Genomic DNA, 24,899 nt, shown 5'->3' on the forward strand with positions numbered 1-24,899 from the left:
TTCAGTCGTGTTTGACTCTGTGCGACCCCATAGACAGCAGCCCACCAGGCTCCCCTGTTCCTGGGATTCTCCAGGCAAGAACACTGGAGTGGGTTGCCATTTCCTTCTCCAATGCATGAAAGGGAAAAGTGAAAGTGAAGTCACTCAGTCGTGTCCAACTCCCAGCGATCCCATGGACTACAGCCCACCAGGCTCCCCCGCCCATGGGATTCTCCAGGCAAGAGTACTGGAGTGGGTGCCATTGCCTTCTCCGTGGATGTGGAAAGCCAACTGAAGAGTTACACATAGATTTTTCATCTGTGTGGAAGGCCAGCACCCTGACTCCTATGTTGTTCAAGGGTCAACAGTTCTTGATTTAAAAAAATAAGAAGCCAAACAAAAATAGAAAAGTCAGTAAGGATACAGAGTACCTGAATAAGACTACACAAACTGACCTATTGCACATATATCAACACTGCCTCAACAACTGAGGAGAGCACATTCTTTTTCAGAGCAATGGAATATTTACACAATAAACATTTCCTGGTGAAAAAACAAGTTTCAACAAATGTCAATCATATAGAATATTTTTTATTGACACAGAACAAAATAATCTAGGAATAAATAACAAAAGATAACTAGAAAAACTTCATATAGGTTGTAATTTCAGAAACATGTTGAAATGACTTGTAAGTCAAAGAAGAAATCATATTGGAAGTTTAACAAGTTATTTTTTTACTGAAAGATGATGACAACACTATAATAAAAATTTGTAGGATGAAGCCAAAACAAAATTTAGAGAGAAACTGATAGCCTTAAATGCATAGATTAAGAAAGAAAGGACTAAATATTGAGCTAAACATCTATCTCAAGAAGTCAGTTAGGAAAAGAAAACACATACACACATTAAAAAAAAAAAAACAGTAGAAGAAAGATATGTAGGATTAATGAAATAAAATTGATTAATGAGAAATCTCTGGTGACAATAACCAAGAAAAAATGCACCAATAAGCAATATAAAGTTTCAAAAGGGGCACTTCAGCTACAAATACACAGATTGGTTAAAAAGATAAGCATGAGTGCTTAGTCACTCAGTCGTGTCTGACTCTTTGCAACTCCATGGACGGTAGCCCACCAGACTCCTCTGTCCATGGGATTCTCCAGGCACAAATACTGGAGTGGGTAGCCATTGCCTTATCCAAAAAGATGAGACAAATTTTAAATAAAATGGAAAATTTCCTAGAAAAAGAAACTTTAGACAAAACTGACTCAAGAAGAAATAGAAAACCCTAATGTCACAGGGGTGACAGTTAAAATACTTAAAACTTGTTTTGACACGTGCACTTACCATTAGAACAGATATTAGCCCAACCAGAACTGATACCAGCTCTGAAAACCAGCACGTTGTTAGTACTATTGCTTAAAGAGTGCCTCTAACTATGGAGAATTATATCACAAGTCTTAAATTGCCTCACAACAAAAACATAAATGCTTTACTTTCATAAACTCTTAGCAGGTATCTGAGAAAAAGGGTTACTCCAAACTTACAACCCTTTATTGTGTGGATTACAACAAACTGTGGAAAATTCTTAAAGAAATGGGAGAGATGTCTATTTAGTTCTTTGGCTCGTTTTTTGATTGGGTCGTTTATTTTTCTGGAATTGAGCTGCAGGAGTTGCTTGCTTAACAAACACATGAAAAGATGCTCAACATCACTCATTATCAGAGAAATGCAAATCAAAACCACCATGAGGAACACGTGTACACCCATGGAAGATTCATGTTGAGGTATGGCAAAACCAATACAATATTATAAAGTAAAAAATAATAATAATAATAAATAAATGATAAATGGTTAAAAAAAAGAAATAGGAATATGAGACCACCTTACCTGCCTTCTGAGAAATCTGTATGCAGGTCAAGAAACAACAGTTAGAGTCGGACATGGAACAACAGACTGGATCCAAATTGGGAAAGGAATACGTCAAGGCTGTTTATTGTCACCCTGCTTATTTAACTTATATCCAGAGTTCATTATGAGAAATGCCTGGCTGGATGAAGCACAAGCTGGAATCAAGATTGCCAGGAGAAATATCAATAACTTCAGATATGCAGATGACACCACCTTTATGGCAGAAAGTGAAGAAGAACTAAAGAGCCTCTTGATAACGAGTCGCCAGTCCAGGTTCGATGCACAATACTGGATGCTTGGGGCTGGTGCACTGGGACGACCCAAAGGGAGGGTATGGGGAGGGAAGAGGGAGGAGGGTTCAGGATGGGGAGCACGGGTATACCTGTGGCGGATTCATTTCGATATTTGACAAAACTAATACAATATTGTAAAGTTTAAAAATAAAATAAAATTTAAAAAAAAAGTGAAAGAGGAGAGTGAAAAAGTTGGTTTAAAACTCAACATTCAAAAAACTAAGATCATGGCATCCGGCCCCATCACTTCATGGCAAATAGATGAGGAAACAATGGAAACAGTGACAGACTTTATTTGGGGGGGCTCTAAAATCAGATGGTGACTGCAGCCATGAAATTAAAAGACGTTTGCTCCTTGGAAGAAAAGCTATGACCCACAAGACAGCATATTAAAAAGCAGAGACATTACTTTACCAACAAAGGTCCATCTAGTCAAAACTATGGTTTTTCCAGTAGTCATGTATGGATGTAAGAGTTTGGCTATAAAGAAAGCTGAGCACCAAAGAACTGACACTTTTGAACTATGGTGTTAGAGAAGACTCTTGAGAGTCCCTTGGACAGCAAGGAGATCCAACCGGTCAATCCTAAAGGAAGTCAGTTCTGAATATTCATTGGAAGGACTAATGCTGAAGCTGAAACTTCAATACTTTGACCACCTGAAGCAAAGAACTCACTCATTGGAAAAGACTCTGATGCTGGGAAAAATTGAAGCCAGGAGGAGATGGGGACAACAGAGGATTAGATGGTTGGACGGCATCACCAACTCGATGGACATGAGTTTGAGCAAGTCTGGGAGTTGGTGATGGACAGGAAAGCTTGGCATGCTGCAGTCCATGGGGTAGCAAAGAGTTGGGCACAGCTGAACGACTGAACTGAACCGAGTTCAGTGGTAAAGAATTCGCCTACCATGCAGGAGATGCAAGAGTCTCTGGTTCGATCCCTGGGTCAGGAAGATCCCCTGGCGAAGGAAATGGCAACACACTCCAGCACTCTTGCCTGGAGAATCCCCATAAACAAAGAAGCCTGGTGGGCTACAGTCCACGGGATGGCAAGAGTTAGACACAACTTAACAATTATATCACCACCACAAACTTACACAAACTTCAACATTGAACAGAAAACCATGATTTTATTTATCAGTGAATTTTATGAGCCTAACAAAAGCCTCATACAGAAAATATCTGACAAAGATAGCACAAAAAGGAAAAATTATAGCCCAACATTACTCTTGAGTGAAAGTCACTCAGTTGTGTCCAACTCTTCGCAACCCCATGGACTATACAGTCCATGGAATTCTCCAGGCCAGAATACTGGAGTGGGTAGCCTTTCCCTTCTCCACGGGATCTTCCCAACCCAGGGATCAAACCTAGGTCTCCCACATTGCAGGTGGATTCTTTACCAGCTGAACCACAAGGGAAGCCCCATTTCTCTTGAAAACAGTGGCAAAAATTCATTAGGAAACATTAGCCAGCTGAATCCAATAAAATTAATACATCATGGCCAATTTCAGGAGCACATGGTTGATTTAAAATATAAAATCAACTACCATATTAAAAGAGATCAGTCATAAAGTCATCTTAATAGATACAGTAAAATAGTCATGATAAAACTTTCTACCAAAGTGGAAGTATGAAAAAAATCTCCTTAATGTAATAACGGATAACTATAAGAAAACATTAAATGTCACATATAATGGTGATACACTGAAAAGTCTCTTTTTAAGTTCAGGAAAAAGGAATATGATCAACAGGAATCAGACATTCTCAAGATTTCTTAGTTACTTGCACTGTTATTGTACTAGACAATATAGATTCTAAATTGCTGGACATTTCTGTTTATATGATTAGAGGATATTCTCTACTCTTATAATGGCTCCGTTAAATTTTACATCCAAATGTAAGATTTAGCTTTGTAATTATGTTACATACCATAGGTTCTGTTTCCTTTGGAGGTTTTTCCAGGGGAGGAATGTACCACTGAAAACAAAGTTCTTTGTTTAAAGCTTGTGTTGCCACCACTGGTGGCACCACGTCTCCATACAACGTGCTGGTAACGGTCTTTAATGATAAATCGGAGTATAGAGAAGCATCAGTTACTCCTGTCTGGGGAACAAAGAGAAACATTCACCTTATTGCTGGCAATGAATGTATTCAATATTTAAGACATTCATTCAATTTTCATTCAATAGTGACTATACTGGAAAACTCGGGGAATCATCCCAGCTTGCTTTATGGATGTAGGTCTTAAAAACCTCCCAATTACCACAGAGAAGACTCTTCTGTGGAAAAAAAATACACTTCAAAACCCAGTGGACTCAACAAATGTCTGCCACTTTGGTGAATATCCAAGAGCAATGATCTAGAGGAGAAATATCAGGGCTATCACTTCAGTCTCAAGATCACCATAGAGTCTAAGAACATCTACTTTTCTTCTGGTTTATTCATTGGTATATATATACTAAGGGTTTGGTTACAATTTATTATCTGCTTTCCAACAGCATTTTTTTTTGCAGTACCTTATGAAAAATTAGACACAGTTTTTGCTCTAAGAGGTCAAAATCCATTACTTTCATTCCCTCTTTAAATGAATATGGCTGGTTTGCAAGTTTAGTCTTGCTTAATCTGGGCCCTGCTCATTTGATAGAACTTCGTCACTGAATCAGGAGTTTTCAAGAAGCATAAATGTATAGACTGCAATTGGTGATTTCATAAAATATTTACTTAGTTCTTTAAGGTAGCTAAAAAACGTAAAGCATGATTGCTGTTAATAAAAGTAGAGTCTAGCCAGAAAGATAATAATAATGATAATATCTCACTTCTAAAAAGGACTTTCTTCAGTGGAGTGTAAACTATTTTCAAAATTAAATTCTCATTATTCCCAAGATTACAGTGTGGTAACTGGAAAGCAATTCTTCTACTAAATCTTGACCTCCAAAGGCGTCTCAGTCTGGTGACCGAGGGGAACATGTCAGTGACTGTAAAGAAAGGCCTGGTGTTTCTGTAGGACTCTCTGCCTTCCATTTCTGAGCCTATTCAAGATACAACTGAAGACTGTCAATGCAAAGTCTTCAAAATAAAATAAAAAGAGAAATAAATACATTGACCTTTCCGGTTGTCTACTGATAAAAGAAAAAAATATGTCTTGACTGAAAGGTAATGCTAAAGGTGAAAACTATTTTAAAATGTCTAGAGACTATCATAAAAGGATATGATAAGCCAGAATCCTCATTTATTAGCACTAGGATACTAAAAGCATGACCAACATGCACAATAAATAAAATTATTAACTCTATGTCAGGCAGTTCACCAAAAAATCAGGTAAATGATTGATTCAGGAAAAATTGTTCATTTTTTTTTTCATACTTGAGTGCCTTTCAGAGCTTCTGACAACTATTTTAGAAAAGAATTCATATTTAATAACTAGCTAAGTGGAGAAAAATAAAAAGTAAATACCTTCTATGTCAACATAGATATAGTGTTTATTCACATAATAGCGTAATAATAATGAACTGCAACAAAAATCAATATTAATATAGGCATTTAATTTTCTTTTCTCTTTTAAAAAACACAATATCTAATTCCTAATGGGATTAATTACATAAGCTAGCCAATGGGTTATACACCAGGTACTTTCAATATGTTTGATTTATTCTCTGAAAGGAATGAAACAACAGACCTACCAGAAGCACTCTTGCTCATCATGTACTATAAACATCAAATCACTCTGCACTAATCAAATGTTTGACCTTACACAGTCTGTCATGGGCACACAGGCTAAACATGAATAACTCTGCATTGTGCACCATTTTAATCATGTCCTTTCTGGAATTTTTAATGTAATTTGTTTGGCGTCTTTGTTTTTCCATCATAAAGCTTCAATAGACTTGACGACAGGCAGACTCACAAAGCTGATGAGCATGACATGTATATATGATGGTTCTGGGAATGTATCTACTTCTTTGTGGGGGAGAAACAGGTTTAAGTACAAAATTATGGGAAGGGCTTGATTGAAATGGCCTCCTGAGTGATTAAAGGCTCAGAAATGTTATTATAAAAGTCAGCCAAGCTTGGAGTTTACTTTTTTAAAAATCCAAAAGGCTTTATGCTCGTTAGCTATCTACCCCAGTGAAACGAACACATGATTAGGTGGCTTGCACCTGTCAGGCAAGCGACAGTGATCTCCAGGGCTGATTATTCTGGGAGTGTTCCACTAATTATATCAAGATAAAGAGCAAACACGGTGAAACAACTCTTTGACATCATTACTGTATTAGAAATACTGTATGTATTTACACTGTGTTCAAGGTTGTATGTTTGGAGCACCATCCTTAGGAACTGGGTAATGATAGGCTGCCCTTAATAATGCAATGCTCAGCAAAGCTCCTTTCAGAACAGTATTTAAGAAATCACATACATTAGTTTCCAAACTCTTTTAAAGTATTCACAAGACTACATCCACTGAAACTATAGTTCTCAACTTTCTCATTCTCTCTCTTCTATTCCAAAACACCTGAGGTATCTGGGACACGTGGAAGGAATCCTCAAGGCAGTCTCAGGTCCTAGGAGGGGTGACTCAGACAGTTGTGTTAGGTGGAATGATCTGATCCTACTCTACTGGTTCCTGCCAGGTGGAGGGCCAGACATTAACAACACATCCCAGGCCTTTTCACCTTCTCTCTGCTCCTCTCCCTAGACAGAGTTACTTGACCGGTATCTGAGAAAAAGAATTTTGGATATGCATAATTCTACCCTTCTTCCGAGCATATTGTTTTCAGGGAGTGAACATCCTCTGCTCCTTCATGCGACAGATTTTAAAGGGGTTTCTGGCCCCACAGGTTTTAAAGAGACCTGTAATGACCCCACTCTCCACCAAAACCCATCAGCCTGGACTGGTAGAACTGTCAACTTTGCTAATCACTACTAGGGAGACCATTTACCTGTAAATATAAACCATTTCCTACAGTATCAACACATGACTCATAAAGTAAGGTATTTTTTAATCTCAGTTGTCTTACTCTTTTATTTCTCAAATGACTTAGAATCTGAGACAGGAAATAGGGGCATTGAGTTTGGGGCATTCCAATACTTCCAGTATCTAGGAAGTAATCTGAAAAATCCTCCCATGTGGATTGCAATACACTGCCATGGGGGCAATAACCCCAGTTGAGACTCACTTAACTGAATCCATAAATATTCCTTAGTGGGTCTTTCCACTCCTTTTTAAAATCACCCTCCTCTCTTGTTCCAAAGAATGATCTTTTTAAAATTTTATTATTTACCCCAAACACAAGGGTGAAAGTGAAAGACAAAGAGTCAGAGACAAAGACTATACATGGACTGCATAGTCCATGGGGTCACAAAGAGTCAGACATGTACAGTCCACGGAATTCTCCAGGTCAGAACACTGGGGTGGTGGCAGTTCCCTCCTCCAGGGGATCTTCCCAACCCAGGGATTGAACCCAGGTCTCCAGCACTGCAGGCGGATTCTTTACCAGCTGAGCCACAAGGAAGCCCAGGAATATTGGAGTGGGTAGCCTATCCCTCCTCCAGGGAATCTTCCCCACCCAGGAATTGAACCGGGGTCTCCTGCATTGCAAGCAGATTCTTTACCAACTGAGCTATCAGGGAAGCCCTAAACATAAGGCTACTATACTCCAGTAGGATGAGCAAAGGTTCCCGTTGGGAACAAGACACATTTTCAGGTCACTTCTCTGGGACAGTTGACAACAGAAACATGAATGTGTCTGGTATGGGTATAATTGTAAAAATTAAAGGGCTATATGGTGAAATCCAAAGTCAAGATAAATCAGTGGGTTTTTTCCCCCTAGTTTTGAAAGAATTCTATGCAAATGACTTGATTTATTCATTTCACAAATACATATTGGAAATTTACACTATGTTCTCTTGGGTTCTCTACTATAATTTCAAAGCAGAACATACAAGCCTTGTCCACAAACATTCTCACTCTCCTGCCCCCACTGTATCTGCTAATGGTGTCATCATGCTCTAGGGATCACAGACAGGGGTTCCAAATGATGGGATAAAACTTTTCTCATTCCCTCTTCTTTTGCCATCGCCATAGAGTCACTAACGTGTTTTGTTTTCAATTTTACTTAAGCAACATCTTTTATATCCATCTCTTCATTCCCATTCGTCATGATCATAAGCTTAGTTGTTTCATCATCTCTTTCTCGGATAACATCCTTTCACTTATACTTTGCCAATCAGCCTTACGTGCTATTGACAGTAGAACTAACATTTTGATTTTCATATTCTTTCTGCTATTAACCTTGCCATGTTTTTCTTAAAGAGCATCTGTGGAGGTGCTGCCATTTTCTCTTGTACTAACTCTACCAATCTTTCTCTACAACCACACCAGACACTATGCTTTATCCACTCCTGCTTTCTCCACCACCTAAGAGTGTCTGGTAGATTGTCAGTATCCAACATATGTTTGTTGAATATACCAAATTTGAAACAAATCTCCATTTTTACTGAAACTCTTTATACTTTTTCAGTATCTTCCAATCCACCCATTTTGGTAGTTTATTTAAAAATTACTATTATTCAAGACCCTAGTAGCTTGTTCAAGACCCTCTTTTACATCTCTTCAATAGATAACTTAATAAAGGTTTCCATATTACATATTCTGGGGAAGTCCATCCAACTGAATAACACTTTCCCTCCCCCCACCCACAAAATCTTCAAACTTTTAATTTACTTAAAAACTTGCCATTTACCCTTAGCACACTCATGATTGCTAACAATAAAAATGAATGCTTTTTATTACACATGTAAAACAAAGGTACAGAAATTGGGTATAGATTGAGAAAGTCTCAGTTTAATTTCCTTATAGGGTATTATATTGAAATTTGTATAACTTCTTGGCAAAATGACTCAGAGAAGTTGTGATGTGTAGGAATACAGAAAAGTCTGGGACATTTTGAAGGCTTATAAGAGCAGCAAAACAGAACATATGAAAACAGAAAACCAGCATGTCTGGTTGGTTTTTCTCTGTGGTAAAAGTTTCCTCAGGTAAAACCTCTGAGGAAACTAAAAACCTTTGTGCAGTATGGAGGTTAATGTGCTTCTTTCTGAAATAAAAGGATGATTAAGTCTTCCAAAAAAATGTATAATTATATAATGTTTTAAACATTACCTTGCTTGCTGAATCATATAAGACTTTTTCTAGAACAGGTGGATGTTCCATGACTTGAAATAGTTCTTTTGGAAATTCATCAATACAAGAAGAAGAATATAGCTGTAAGAATCTTTTAAGGAAAAAATGCATTTCTTTTTGGCGCAAAATCAATCCAGAGTTAAAAAGAGAAGTGAGAAGAGTGTCATCTGGCAAAGACATCCCAGATCCTGGCTTCAGAGATGCTTAAAGGAAAAACAAAAACTACTATAGAATCATGTTAGATAACAGAATGGTCTCAATATTGCTGTCCTTTGCTTGCTAATCTCATTCCTGCACATTCCCACCTCACTCAGTGGCTGCCCATGACCTTCCTCCATTTTTCAAGCTTGTACACTAACAGAATTGCTTCTGGTCACAGGAAGGAAAGAACACCTCAGACCCCTGTGATCCTACTTTTGGTTTCAAGCGTATCAAAGCAAAACATTCAATCTAGCTGTCTTATTTGTCTTATCCCCAGCCAAAAAAAAAAAATCATAAAGCAAAAATTCAGATTCAGGTAATTTATTTGAAAACTGATCTCAAGTGAGAGAATGGGAAATGTGTGACAGAAAAGAGTCAATGACAACCAGTTAGGAAAGGGCTCCAGCTATGGACAAGGAGAGCTCAGTCCTGCTGAGGGCCTCCTAAGAAAAAGCATGGAAAACTGTTCCATCAGGGGGCTGGCATGCTGGAATATCTATCAACCAGCTCCCTCCCTCAGCAGTTGCAGGTTACTCCTGAATGTGTGCAGTCCCTGGTACTTCCAGGCTATCTTGCCTATATGCTGGGCCTCAGTCATTTCTAAGAAAGCCCAGAGCAGAAAGAAGCAAAATGTGCATGATTGACATGGGAGATACTAGCAGGTGAATCCAGGGGGAGCTGAATCGATAACAGGAGGGCATCACTGGGGCCCACTGTGTTGGATTATATCCACTTCCTTCGCTACTGAACTGGCCCTATCACGATGCACCTTTTACCCACCACCTTTCTCAGTGCTTGCCTCTCCCATCACTAACTCTGATAACCAGGCTGAGCCGCTCTGTGACTTGGCCTCTTGGCCCTGCTGATTTCCCCATCACTGGGTGCTGCTTTAGTCAAGCTGTCCTTCCCAGTTGTTTGCTCTCATAAGCAACACTGGCTCACCAATTTCATGGGCACAGATAAACACATCATCACAAAACCACAAGAGGAGAGAATGTGACTTAGATTACAACAGTTTTTTTGGCTATTCTTTAGAGCACCAATGATTTTAAAATAAAAGCAACAACAAACAAAATTCAAAACTTCAGAGTTAAATATCCTGTCTTTCTCTTTAAATACTAGATATTCTTTCTCTCCTTAATGCCAAAGATTTCATCTTGTTCATTTTATAACCTGTCACATTAGGGTCACTCTGATTCTTAACTGTTTTGAGTCACACAGCTCTTCAGTAGTCTTGGGGGAAGTTTCTGGATGCCTCCTTCTAAGGATGTTTTTAAATACTTTGAAATACTGTTCTTTTCAAAGGTCCCTGTATATCAGGCAAAGAACCCCTGAAATTTCCATCTTCTGATGAGAGTTCACTCAGAAAGATGTTAAACATATTTTATAGTTCTAAGTAAGAAACATGACTTAATGACTGGAAAGGAATATGTTCTTTCAAAGGCCTACCTAGCAATTTGCTCATATTATTAATTCTTTGTAGGTGAATATAGTAGCGCAGCAGAAGAATCCATGTAATATCCACTTTAATTGGGTTTTTTTTCTGAGAATCTACCTCTTCATGTATCTCTTCACTAACGTAAGAAAATGTACAACCAGTCTGGAAGACAACTTGGTAGTTATCTGAAAGTGTAAAAAAAAAAAAATTAGAATACAAATATTATGTTTTCCTTGTAAAATAACCATATGTGAAAAAAGAAAAGCACAACTTATAAAGGAAATATTGACACTTAGGATTGCATTCAATTAAAAAAAAATTGTATCACAAAAGACACCAATCATAAATAACAAACCATGGACTGAGAAAACATGTTTAAAAAATCATAAATTATCTTCTCTCTACTATGTAATCAATAAGAAAAAGTCAGATAGTCCAACAGAAACATGGGCAAAGAATTTCAACAGGCAACTTGTAGAAAAGGAAAACCAAATGGCCAAAATTTTTAGCATCATTAAAAATCAGATAAATTAAGATGAAATACCATTTCACATTCCTCAGCAATTAACAGAAACTAAAATCTGAACGCAATAAATGTGAAGATACCATAATTCTCATATACTACTTGGGAGAGCAAATTCCTGGGCAGAGGCTAATAAAATTTTAAATGCAGATACTCAGATACATGTACCAGGAGTCCTGCACAAGATACTCGTGGCAGCACTGTTTGTGTTACAAAAAAAAAAAAAAAAAAAGGAAACTTGAACAAATATAAGGATTAATTTAATTAGAATTAATTAGATCTATAAGGAGAAACTCTAGTCTATGAGCCAAATTAGGTCAATGCATGTTTATGTAAGACCCATAAGCTAAGAATGGTTTTTATACTTTTAAGTGTTTGAAAAAATTAATATTTTGTGATATGTGAAAGTTATATGAAATTCAAATGTCAGTGTCCTTAAGAATGGAATACAGCCATGCTCATTTACATTTTGTCTATGGTTCCTTCACATTAACACAGCAAAGCTGAACAGCTGCAACAGAGAGCACAAAACATAAAATATTACTATTTGGCCCTTTACAGAAGACATGTGCTGACTAGACTTTGCTCATGAAGGATAAAGTGAGGAAAAATATCTAAAGATAATTAAGTAATACAGAGCTATCAATAGCCTCCATACACAAAAACAGCAACCAATAGAAAGCTAATGAAAAAATTCTGCAATACTACTAATAAGATAAAATATCTGAGAAATAAGTCTAACAAGAAGCATATAAGATCTACTTAAAATGTTAAAACACTCCTAAGGGACTGATTTTTTTGAAAAAAAAAAGCATGAAAATGAACTAAAAAAATAAGACATACAATATTCTTGGTTAAGATGACTCAACAGAATAAAAACATGTTATTTCTAGGATAAAATATAAAGGTAATGCAACTTTAATAAAATTATGAGAGAACTTTCTTAAACTAGACAAGTTGTTTCCAAAGTAGAAAAAATAAGCCATAAAAGAAATACAATTTTGAGAAGAAAGAGTAATAAGTGAGGATTTACTCTAATAGATACTAAATATATTATAAGGCTATAATAATTAAAATAGTGTGGTATTGAATCCTGAATAGACAGATCAATAGAAATTAGAAAAAAGTACAGAAATAGGATAGCCATTTGGGAAAACTAAAATTGTATCCATTTGTTATTTTTTACATATTCCAAATAGATTTCCATTAACTAGTAAAAGGGTCCATGCCTTTTCCTTAAATACTTGCAGAAGCTCTTTATTGGGCTTCCCAAGTGGCTCAGTGGTAAAGAATCCACCTGCAATGTAGGAGACAGGAGTTTGATCCTGGGGTCAGGAAGAGCTCATGGAGGAGGAGATGGCAACCCACTCCAATATTCTTGCCTGGCAAATTCTATGGACAGAGGAGCTTGGCTGACTACAGTCCACGGGGTCGCAAAGAGTCAGACACGACTGAACGACTAAGCACACACACACACACACACACACACACACACACACAGAAGCTCTTTATTATAGAAATAAACCCTTTAACTGTGATATTATTTGCAAATGCATCTTTTCAATTATCACATGTTATTTAACCCTCTTTATGGTAATTGTGTGCTATGAAGAAACTTTTCATTTCTAAGTAGTATAAACTATTAACCTTTTCTTTGATAACTTTTGGATTTTTGCCATAGTTAGGTCTTGACCATAATCTGAGACTCTAAGTAAGTAAGGAAACATTCTCCCTTAATGCCTCCAGAGGAAAGTAGCCTGCTGACACCTTAATTTTAGCCCAATAAGTCCTATGTTGGGCTTCAGAACACCAGCACTGTAAGATAATACATTGTGTTGCTTTAAGCCACTGAATTTGTGGCTATTTGTTATAGGAGGAATAGAGCATTGATATGGTACTAGTGGTTCCCTGGTAGATCAGTTGGTAAAGAATCCACCTGCAATGCAGGAGACCCCATGGTTCAATTCCTGGGTCGGGAATATCCCCTACAGGAAGGCCTGACAACCCACTCCAGTCTTCTTGCCTGGAGAATCCGATGGACAGAGGAGCCTGGTGGGCTACAGTCCATATAGCTGCCAAGAGTTAGACACTACTGAAGCAATCTAGCTTACACATACGCATTCTGACAACACTGTTTGCCTCTGGGGAAGAGAACTGAGTCACTTGCAGAGAAGATGGAAGGGAGACAAGTCTTTCCATACCCTTCTATGAATTTTGAATTGTGCTTCTTGAAAATAAATGACCTGTGCAAAAAACTGAGCTAAATTAAAAGCAAAAAAGAACCTCTACATTTATGTGGCCAATGTTATGTAGTTTTTAATGTCACAGAGAAAAAATAAGACCAGTTTAGTTTTTGTTCTTTTGTAGAAAGTTTGCTTTTTCTGTTTACAATTATTTTCTTTGTCTTTACAATCCATAAATGAGGACAAAATTTGTCCACGTATTATCTGTGCTATCTGTAAGTTTATCTTTAGAAGAATATTTTGGAGGGAGCATCCCTTACACCCTGCATTGAGAAGCATCCCTTTGCAATGGTTTCCACCACCTCCAGCCAGGACTGCCTGGTTACACTGATTTGGGGCCTCTGCTTCACTGAGGATAATTCTCATCGTACCCTCACTGTCTGAATTGTTGACAATCTGAATTGGTGCAGCATGTGAGCACACACATGCATGCATGTATATAATCAGTATTGCTAGCATGAATAATTTATCTCCATTCTCACCTGTACATGGTATAATTATTTGGGATTTGAAGATATAATGTGTCCTTCTAGCTCCCCACCAGTATGGGAAATTTGTGTCTCGGAGGAATAGAAAATAGGATAGCAGTAGAGGAATGATATCCCAGTTTTTAGTTGGCACTGACCCATATCTCTGAGCAAGGGACAAGGCAGAACAGGAAAGACAAATCACATTTTTTCCAGGATGGAAGGTTTTCTCCATCTCAAGAGGCAAAACATGTATTAATACTAAGGATCAGTTGATTCTTGGTTCTGCTCCATAGATTTCTCTTTATGTTCTGACAGTAGGTTCATCAACATTCATTTTTGGCATGACACATATTTATATTTTTCTGTATATCAAGTGTATTTAGTTGTGAGAGGCTGCATCCAGGACCACTGACCCTGAATGTCACTTTTAATTCAAAACATATTACAGAATTTAATAATTTTTAATCCTAGCAGAATTTTTTATTAAGGTTGCAAGAAAATCAAGACAAAAAGATGGAATATATTTGAATATAACGGGGCCCAAAGTAGATATTGAGTAGGTGTTTTTTGCATTCACTCTAAATATGGTCCCCTGTTGCCAGTAGCATCATTTCAGGTTCTGTATTTCTACAAGACAATGTAGAAGAAATCTCAGTAAATTGGGCCGGCTGCATCACTCAATTCTCTTAATGTTCTATAGACATCATACAATTGCTCTCTGGTCCTGGCAAGATGATCTTTATTCCATCCTCCACACATGACTGGTCTATTCTGTCACCATGCTTCTCTGACTGTCAACTGCTCAGAGTGCTGAGAAAATAAGCTTCCCTTCTACCTGCTCTCCATGCCTCTAGTCCATTTGTATCTGCCTCACATGTACTTCTTCCAGAAAAAAAAAAATGTTCCTAATAAATTCAAATGCCCACCCAGCCTGTGTCCAGCTTTAACTTAAAATATGGTCCTCTTAATAAATGCATTTATATCATTTCAAAGTGGATGCCTGCTCTGATTGCTAAAGACTAGAAGTTTATGGGTGGCAAGACCTACTCCTTGGTGTGTTCTTCCTTCCTTCCCTCTGGACAGAAATAGCTGTATAGTGCTCTACACACGATAACAATGAATACCCTTTACCACATAGTGTACAGATCAATGCTAGTGAAGATAAGATGACTGAAGAGGTTTTCTCCTGGATGCTAATGTATGCTAACACAAGGAAAATCAAACAATTTTTATTTGTTGTTGTTGCCCTTTAGCAATTCATTATAATATGAAGTTCACTGCCATCTGGGTATTTGAAGCAATCAGTTGGGGAGTCAATATTTCTTTCCAAGCCAAATACTGAAATGAGGGAAATTGTAACAGTAATTTATGATCAGACTGCTAGAATAATAGTGGAGAGCAAAATTATTATTCTTAAGGCAAAATACAAAATGAATTGGGCTTAAAAAATTTGGTCATTACAGGGCTTTCTTGGTGGTCCAGTGGTTAAGAATCCATCTTGCAATGCAAGGGGCATCCATTTGATCCCTGGTCTGGGAAGATTCCACATGCTGCCGAGCAACTAAGCCCATACACCACAACTACTGAGCCCACACTCAGCAACTACTGAAGCCCGTGCACCTGGAGCCTGCACTCTGCAATAAGAGAAGCCACTGCAACACGAAATCCATGTACCACAATGATGAGTAACTCCCTGCTTGCTGCACTAGAGAAAGCCCTTGTGTAGCAATGAAGACCCACCACAGCCAAAAAATAATTAAAAAAGAAAAATACATTTTAAAAAAATCAGGTCATTTAACACTAGAATCTTTGTACAATAATAAAGGAATATTAATGGGTACAAAATGGAAACAGAAAATTGGAAGATGCTACCAAAACCACTGAAACAGAAAAGTAAAGCATAAATTCTAGTATTAGGCACCATTGAGATGAAGACTATTAGCCCAATGGGATCAACTAAGATCATCTGATTAGGAGATGCCATTCCCCACTGTGTGGGTCCATGCATGACACCTAATTGATCACCGCAGCAATTTTTCAGTCCTTGCATGCAGCAGTTCAGAATTCTTCTTAGGTGGCCACCAGCCGAGATCCAACCAGTCCATCCTAAAGGAAATCAGTCCTGAATATTCATTGGAAGGACTGATGCTGAAGAAGAAACTCCAATACTTTGGCCACCTGATGCGAAGAACTGGCTCATTTGAAAGACCCTGATGCTGGGAAAGATTGAAGGCAGGAGGAGAAGGGGATGTCAGAGGATGAGATGGTTGTATGGCATCACTGACTCAAAGAACATGAGTTTGAGTAAACTCCGGGAGATGGTGTTAGACAGGGAGGCCTGGTGTGCTGCAGTCCATGGGGTCACAAAGAATCAGACACGACTGAGTGACTGAACTGAACTGAGCCATAGTGTGGATTAGGTGTGTGTGCACTCAGTCATTCAGTAGTGTCTAACTCTTTGAGACCCCATGGACTGTAGCCCACCAGGCTCCTCTGTCCCTCTCCAGGCAAGAATATTGGAGTGGGTTGCCATGCCCTCCTCCAGGGATCAAACCCATGTCTCTTATGTCTCCTGCGTTGGCAGGCAGATCCTTTACCACTAGCACCACCTGGGAAGCCCAGTAGTTTGGACTATCATCCCACAAACATTCACATCCCTCTTCCTTCTGTTGCAGAGTCGGACACGACTGAGCAACTTCACTTTCACTTTCCTTTCTCTGCAGGGAGAGTCTAATTCCATGCCTCACTGACATTGTACTTGGCCATAGGACTTGCTGTGACTAATGGGATGTAACGTGAAGAGAGGTCTTAAGTGTGCTTCTGTGCTTGGGCTTGGTCTTGTGCTCTGGTCTGTACCGTGAGAAGAGCACCCCCTAAGCAGTCACTGCCTCTTTACCCTGGGTCTCATAACAAATGTACATGAAGTGCACTGGAACTTGGCCTGCAGCCTGATGCAGAACACAGGAGACAAGTAAAAGAAAGAAGTCATGCCGTTCTTGCCACTGAGTTTTAGGATTGTTGGGTATACACTGCAATTTTGGCAATAACTGATTAACACAGAATTTCAGATCTAACTTATTTGTTATCTCTGTCCTAAAAACTTAAAGCATGAGAAAACAGAGCAGGATGAAGTAGACAAGATCTATCTGAGGCAATAAGGGACCACTGTGAAAAAGAAATAGCCATGTTGGTAGTTGGAATCACAGTCTTAAAATTCAGATTTCAGTCTTCTTCATAAATAAATCTAATTCACTCAGTCTAAAGATTAAGGACAATGAGGCTGAGAGAAATTCAGTGGTTTGACAGGATCAGGGTATAAGCTGAAACCTCTTCATTATTAATTCTGCATTCCCTTTGTGGCAAAACAATAATGTGTGTTTCTAAGAGGACTGCCTTCCTGGCATTCTGAAGCAGGGAGAACTGAGTTGCCAAGCTGTGTCAAGAGAAAAAAGCATATACTGCTATACTGCCCTGCTTTGTCCCCCAAGAGCCTACCTTTGGAGTCTCTAATAAAAGCCATGTGCCCTGTCTGAGATCCAGGTCATGGACCAGAAGTCTGATGAAGTAAAATTCCACCAGGAAATAAAAATAAGAAGACAATACCTTAGCATTAAAAAAATCCATCTGATGGTTTAACCTCAGAGCAAACCATTTTAGTTTGGAAAATAGTCTGGGCCACCTAGCCTTCAGGAGAGAGAGAGCCAAAGAAGGAGATGATTTCAGACACAAACTCTTCAGCTAAGGTTGACTCAACCCTTCAGCAGTAAGCTCTGGCCTACCAGAATGATTTCAGAGGCTTTAGAAAGACTACCTCACCCCATCAGGTTAAAGTTAACATTTTTCATCCCCTTTGGCTCAATGCTCACCCAATGCCAAGCAAAATTAGATACTGTTGTTACTAAAATATCCTTCTGGAAGTAAAATTCCAGTACCTTGCTTCTTAGGACCTATCCAAGTGCTTAGCACAAAACAGCACTCAATATTTTTTGAATGAATGGGCAAAAACATAAAATGACTGTTCAATATTTATGTTATTGCTGGTATGACTTACAGATTTATACTATAGTTTACTGTAACCAACAGCAGACTTACAAATTTTAAAAAATATAGTAAGGTTAAGTTTAAATTCCACTAACTTTTCATTCATTCATTTAACAAATATTAATATCAATCCTTGCTATGTATAAGTAATATGTGATTTTCTGTAGTGTGTGCTCATGCTCATTCATGTCCAATTCTTTGCAACCCCATGGACTGTAGCACACCGGGCTTCCCTGTCCATCACTGACACCCAGAGCTTGCTCAAACTCATGTCGATCAAGTTAGTGATACCATCCAACCATCTCATGGTTGGATGAGATGTCCCCTTCTCCTCCCACCTTCAATCTTTCCCAGCATCAGGGTCTTTTCAAATGAGTCAGTTCTTTGCATCAGGTGGCCAAAGTATTGGAGTTTCAGCTTCAGCATCAGTCCTTCCAATGAATAATCAGGACTGATTTCCTTTAGGATGGACTGGTTGGATCTCCTTGCAGTCCAGGGGATTCTCAAGAGTCTTCTCCAACACCACAGTTCAAAAGCATCAATTCTTCAGGACTCAGCTTTCTTCATGGTCCAACTCTTAAATCTATACATGACTACTGGAAAAACCATAGCTTTGATTAGATGGACCTTTGTCGGCAAGGCAATGGGCTCTGCTTTTCAGTATGCTATCTAGGTCAGTCATAGCTTTTCTTCCAAGGAGACAGCATCTTTCGATTTCATGACTGCAGTCACCGTCTGCAGTGATCTTGGAGCCCAAGAAAATAAAGTGTCTCACTGTTTCCATTGTTTCTTCTTGTCTCTTGTTTCCATTGTCTCCATTGTCTCTAAGGAGAGCCCTTAGCAAATCAAATAGCTAACTTCCCTGCCCTCAGGAAGCTGATGATAGTTTAATAAGAGAAAAAGCTTAAACATGCACAAGCACACACACACACAAATATAAAAGAACTAAGAAAAGAAACAGGGAGCTAAATCAGAGTGTAAGAGTAGGTACACATTTCAGAGGCTCAGAGAAGGTCTCTCAAATAAATAATCCCACAAAGTTTCATTTCAAATGGGTGAAGTGGAAAATAAACAGGCCATCAGGAAATATCACTCTTTTCCCACACAACCCTGCACCTAAAATGCAGCAGTGAATGGAATAACATATACATACATACAGCAAGCGGGGGCCCCTATGTTTTAGCAGCTAGACCCTGAGATTTGCCCTTTCAGGGTCTTAGAGGTTTCCCAAACCATTGTTGTTTTAAAGTTAAAACCCAACAAATCTCTAGAATTAAATCTTTGAAACTTGATTATACATTATATGTATATAAAATGCCCAACATCCAAACATACCAAGCAAATAATCTGTGTACGAAGACAAAAGATCCATGGAAGCAAATTCTGGGATATTTGATAATGCCCCTTGGCTAACTGTATCAGTTCTAGCATTCTTCTTTCCAATAAGTAGATTAATTGCCAGCACAGCCTCACTGACCTAAAATTAATGCATAATTAGAATTCATAAATGCAAGCTTTTTGATTCATAGATATCCATTAGGTGAAGAATATGAAAGAGCGAATTCATAATATTTCGTATACACTGTAGGAAAAATAAAGACAATCTGAAAAACAATATGTGATCCCCTGCATGTACTATGTATCATAGTCAAACAAATCATGATTGTTGACAATTTAATCAATAAATAAGTCACTCTGAATAGGCTCCCTCACCTAGCTGTGACAGATATTTCCCAAAATACGTGCACATGTGTATCTGCCAACACTTTCATTAAAGAAAAGTTGAAACAAACAAAACCAAGTCTGGCTAATAGAGATTAAAAACACTACACATTTAAAGAGCACTTCTAATCGCCCCAAAGAAATATCATTGGCACAAATCTCAAAGAATGTGAAATTTTTCTTTCTCTTGAATAAATAGATTGCGTTGCCTTAACAGATGTGACAGTAAAGAAAGAATTAAATAAAAATCACACCAACCTGTGCAGCAGCTCTTATTGCAATCCAGGCAAATAAACTGTACATTTCATGTTTATTTACTATTGGTTCTTTAATAGAACTATGCCTTCTGGGAAGAGCCTACAAAATATGGCAAATATTTTATGATAAAGACAGATAAAGATATCCTAAAGTTTAATGACAGATTTTCTAATCTTCTGAAGATGAGATTTTAGTGTAACACTGTGTAGCCATTAAGAATAATAATGTACATGCATCTATCAACATGAAAAGATATCCTAATCATATTAGCAAAAGAAAAGTGTATGTTACAAAATAGCATGCAAAGTATGATCCCATTTTTTAAAAGATAATATATATTTCTCTGTATATACAAACAGAGCAAATTATCAACAGTGGTTATCCCAGGTTTTATGGGTAATTTAATTATATTTAACTTTTTTATGTGATTTTCTAGATGAGCTTACATTATTTGAATATCAATAATATAAACAGAAATGGCACTTTAAGTGTTATTTACCATTTTAATAGAGGATCTATAAATTGAATATATATTGTGTATAAAGATGTCAGAAACAGGAATACTACTTAAAGATTTTTGATAGGTATTTGCCATCAGCTTTCTAACTACAGAACTGTTAAAAGGATAACTGTAATCATGAAGTTCTACAGAACAGCAAAAAGTGACAATGAACGGAGATACCTGCAATGTGAGGGTGTGTGTGTGTGGCATGTGTGTTCAGTTTTTAAATATAAAAAAGTCAAGAATACAGAAGTAAACAGAAACCCTGCCAGCAACATAGTAGCTGTCTGTTTTACATTTTTAAAGTATTAATAGTCAAATTTAAAGATCCAACTAATCTGGAAAAACTATTCGATTAGATGGCTTATTCTAATTTGTTGATATTCATATTTTACCTGATTTTTTAGATCTTCAACAATAAAATAAGCAATAATAAAAATACCTTTTTTACTTCTGGCAATAAGACTCCCAAATAAAAGGAAAAGCAATGAGTAAAGCTGATACCAGAGCAGGAAATACAATGCACAAATGTGACTAGATCAAGTTTTAAACTTGGAGACAGGTGATACCTGGAGAGATCCGTCCATGGGGAATCTAAAATCTAATCAATGTAGCCCTGTCCCAAATATGAAGACCATCCTCACTAGCTGTAATAACACTGCTTAGGCTCTGGGGTAGCCACTGCCAGCTTACTGACTATAACCTTGGGCAATTTACCTATTTAATTCTGGACACAAGGCTAATAGGCATTGAGTACAGAATAACATTAAGTAACTATATTGTAAGAACAAGTAGTGACACAGACATTCAAAAAAGAAAGCTCATTTTGAATTGAGAGGAAGGCTTTATTGAGGTCAAACTTGAGCTCAGAATGAAAACAGGAAAAAAAATATGATGGGCATTTTTTTACATGAGAGGTGTTCAATACTGCATATGAGATACAAGCTGATACAAACAGGCAAGAAACATTTTAAATGCATCTAGAATAGGAAATGAAGCTAAATTGTTTGCAAGGAACATGATCCTATATGTAGAAAACCCCAAGATACACACACACACACACACACACCCCTCTAAAATTAACAAATGTGCTTAGCAAGGTCACAGGATACAAAACTCAATATTCATAAATCAATTGTATCAGCAATGAACAATCTGAAAATGAAATTAAGAAAATATCCATTCATGATAGAAATAATCTTAACAAAAATGTATAAAATGTGCATACTGAAAAGTAAAAAAAATTATCAAGAAAAATTAATATCTAAATAAATGAAGAGAGTTCATATATATGAATTGAGGATTCAAAATTGTTAACATGCAAAATGTCTACAAATTACCTGTAGATTCAACATAATCTGTACCAAAATTCTGCATTTTGGCAGAAACTGACAAGCAGATTCTAAAATGAAGAAGAAAATGTAAAAGATTCAAAGTGAAAATAATTTTGAAAAGGAAGAACATAATTGGAGGACAAATACTTTCCAATTTCAAAAAACTTACTACAAGCCATACAGTAATCAAGACAGTGGATACTCACATAAAGGTAGAATTATAGATCAATGGAATAGAATTGGAAGTCTAGGAAAAATATTTAGACTTTTGATCAATAAATTTTTTGACAAAGGAGCCAAAGCAATTCAATAAAGAAAAGATAGTCTTTACAACAAGTGATACTCAGACAAATGAACATCTATGTGCAAAAATATGAATTTAGAGCCTTACCTCACACTTTACACAAAACTTAAATCAAAATATACCATGATGGACTTAAGCATTAAAGCTAAAAAACTTTTAGAAGAAAACACAGGAGAAAATCTTCAACATCTGGGGTTAGGTAAGGTGGTACTAAAACCACAAAATATATAAAAAAATGATAAACTGTACCTCATTAAAAGTAAAGACTCTTGTTTCTAAAGATACCATTAATTGCATGAAAAGACAAGCCATCAACTGGAAAAAATATCTATAAATTATATATCTGATAAGGGACATATATCTAGAACACATATGTTTTAAAAGTTATAACTCAATGATAAAAAAGATAACTCAGTTTAGTTTATGGGCCAAATATTTGAGTAGATACTTTCCTAAAGAAGATATACAAATGGCCATTAGGGATATGCAAATCAAAATCCTAATGAAATACTGCTTAATACCCACTAAGATGGCTACAATCAAAAAGATAAATAATAACAAATGTTTGCAAGGATGTGGAGACACTGAAACACTCATACACTGCTTTTAGGAATACGCAATGGTACAGCACTTAGGAAAACAATATAACAGATCATCAACAGGCTAAACAGAGAGTCGAAGTATGACCCAGAAATTCCATTCTTAGGTATACACCCAAAGGAATTGAAAACATGTTCACATAAAAAATCTGTATATGGAATTGAGAGAGTAGCACTGAAACATACATATTATCATATGTAAAACAGACAGCTAAAAGGAAGTTACTGTATAACACAGGGAGCTCAATGTGGTACTCTGTAACAACCTAGATGGGTGGGAGGGGGTAGGGGCTGGGGGGAGGTTGAAGAGGGAGGGGACATATGTATACTTATGGCTGATTCACATTGTTCTAAGGCAGAAGCCAACACAATATTGTAAAGCAACTACCTTCCAATTAAAAATAAGTTTAAAAAATTTAAATCTATATATGAGTATTCAAAGCAGCATCATTCATAATAGCCAAAAGTGGCAACAATTCATATATCCAGCTCCAGTTGAATGAATAAAGAAAAGGTAATAAAACTATATAAAAGAATACTACTCAGAAGTAAAAGGAACAAATACTGTTACATGTTACAACATGGGTGAACCTCAAGAACATAATGCCAGGTGAAAGAAGCAGGCATGAAAGATTACATAGTTTGATTCCATTTAAGTGAACTATACAGAAAAGACAAATCTACAGAGACAGAAAACAGACTAATGGTTACCTGGGACTAGAGGTAGAAATGGGAATGATAGCAAATGGGCACTTGGGATCTTTTGAAGATGAGGGAAATGTTCTAAAACTGGATGGTGATGATAGTTACACAACATGTAAAATCATTAAACATCCATGAATTGCACTCTTAAAATAGGTTAATTTCACAGATATAATTTATGATTCAATAAATCTATTTTCTAAACATGTGTTTGATAATCTCTCTCTTTGAACTATTTTTTTCTCTCAATTCCTTGGAAAACTTCTACTTATCCTCCAAAACTCATCTCATCTGTAAAGCTTTCTCTTACATTCCCCCAAAGCAGAATTAGCCACTTTGCTCTACTTGCCTACTTGACCTATCTTATTATAGTCCTCAATACATTACAATTATTTCTTTTCTTTGCTCCTCTGTGCTTCTTAGTGGAAGAGAGTAACATGCTTGGCATACATTAAGCACTCAATAAGTGTTGGCTTGATTGAATGAATACATGAATGAATGTTCCAGAAATAGTTCAACTAACAAATAACTGTTGGATACCTGCTGCTACTGCTAAGTCACTTCAGTCGTGTCTGACTCTGTGCGACCCCATAGACGGCAGCCCATCAGGATCCCCCATCCCTGGAATTCTCCAGGCAACAACACTGGAGTGGGTTGCCATTTCCTTCTCCAATGCATGAAAGTGAAAGTGAAAGTGAAGTCACTCAGTCATGTCTGACTCTTAGCGACCCCATGGACTGCAGCCTACCAGGCTCCTCTGTCCATGGGATTTTCCAGGCAAGAGTACTGGAGTGGGGTGCCATTGTCTTCTATGTACAAAATACTTCAGAAAGATATAATATTGGAGTCTAGTCAAAGTTACATAATGATAAAGGATAGTCCTCTCACTTCTTATTGGGTTTTCTTTTGGGTATTTATTATGTGCCAAGTCTTTTATTTTACTTAATTTTCCTAGCTACTCTAAGGGGTAAGCATCCTCACCTTCATTTCACAGATGAGGAAACTTGGGTTAGAAAGGCTTCGCTCCCACTGGTGTGTCATGAAAATAGGATTCCAACCCAAACCAGGGTGTCAGTCACTATACTCCAGACTCTCCATATAAGTGAAACAATAATGCTGTCTTTTCAGCATTTATATAGCAATTGTCTTTATTAGGACATATTTTAAATGTTCTATTTCAATGGTCTGAATATGCCTAG

At 37.3% G+C, this 24,899-nt stretch overlaps 2 protein-coding genes across 3 annotated transcripts in view; both read right to left on the reverse strand.

Annotated features, from left to right (window-relative positions):
• The window catches only part of NEDD1 (NEDD1 gamma-tubulin ring complex targeting factor), a 296,141-nt gene that overhangs the window by 146,588 nt on the left and 124,654 nt on the right, over positions 1 to 24,899 (reverse strand). The gene's annotated exons all lie outside the window — the stretch shown is intronic.
• CFAP54 (cilia and flagella associated protein 54) overlaps positions 1 to 24,899 on the reverse strand; it is a 309,026-nt gene that overhangs the window by 52,967 nt on the left and 231,160 nt on the right. For both annotated transcript variants that reach the window (XM_055576675.1, XM_055576666.1), the window contains 6 exons: positions 20,260 to 20,358; positions 19,615 to 19,756; positions 11,014 to 11,187; positions 9,343 to 9,566; positions 7,798 to 7,801; positions 4,113 to 4,279 (listed from right to left, as the gene is read on the reverse strand). In XM_055576675.1, the coding sequence (XP_055432650.1) occupies positions 4,113 to 4,279; positions 7,798 to 7,801; positions 9,343 to 9,566; positions 11,014 to 11,187; positions 19,615 to 19,756; positions 20,260 to 20,358 (810 nt within the window). The remainder of the gene's footprint in view (positions 1 to 4,112; positions 4,280 to 7,797; positions 7,802 to 9,342; positions 9,567 to 11,013; positions 11,188 to 19,614; positions 19,757 to 20,259; positions 20,359 to 24,899) is intronic.

Source organism: Bubalus kerabau, chromosome 1 (genome assembly GCF_029407905.1).
Source record: "Bubalus kerabau isolate K-KA32 ecotype Philippines breed swamp buffalo chromosome 1, PCC_UOA_SB_1v2, whole genome shotgun sequence".
Classification (NCBI taxonomy): Eukaryota; Metazoa; Chordata; class Mammalia; order Artiodactyla; family Bovidae; genus Bubalus; species Bubalus kerabau.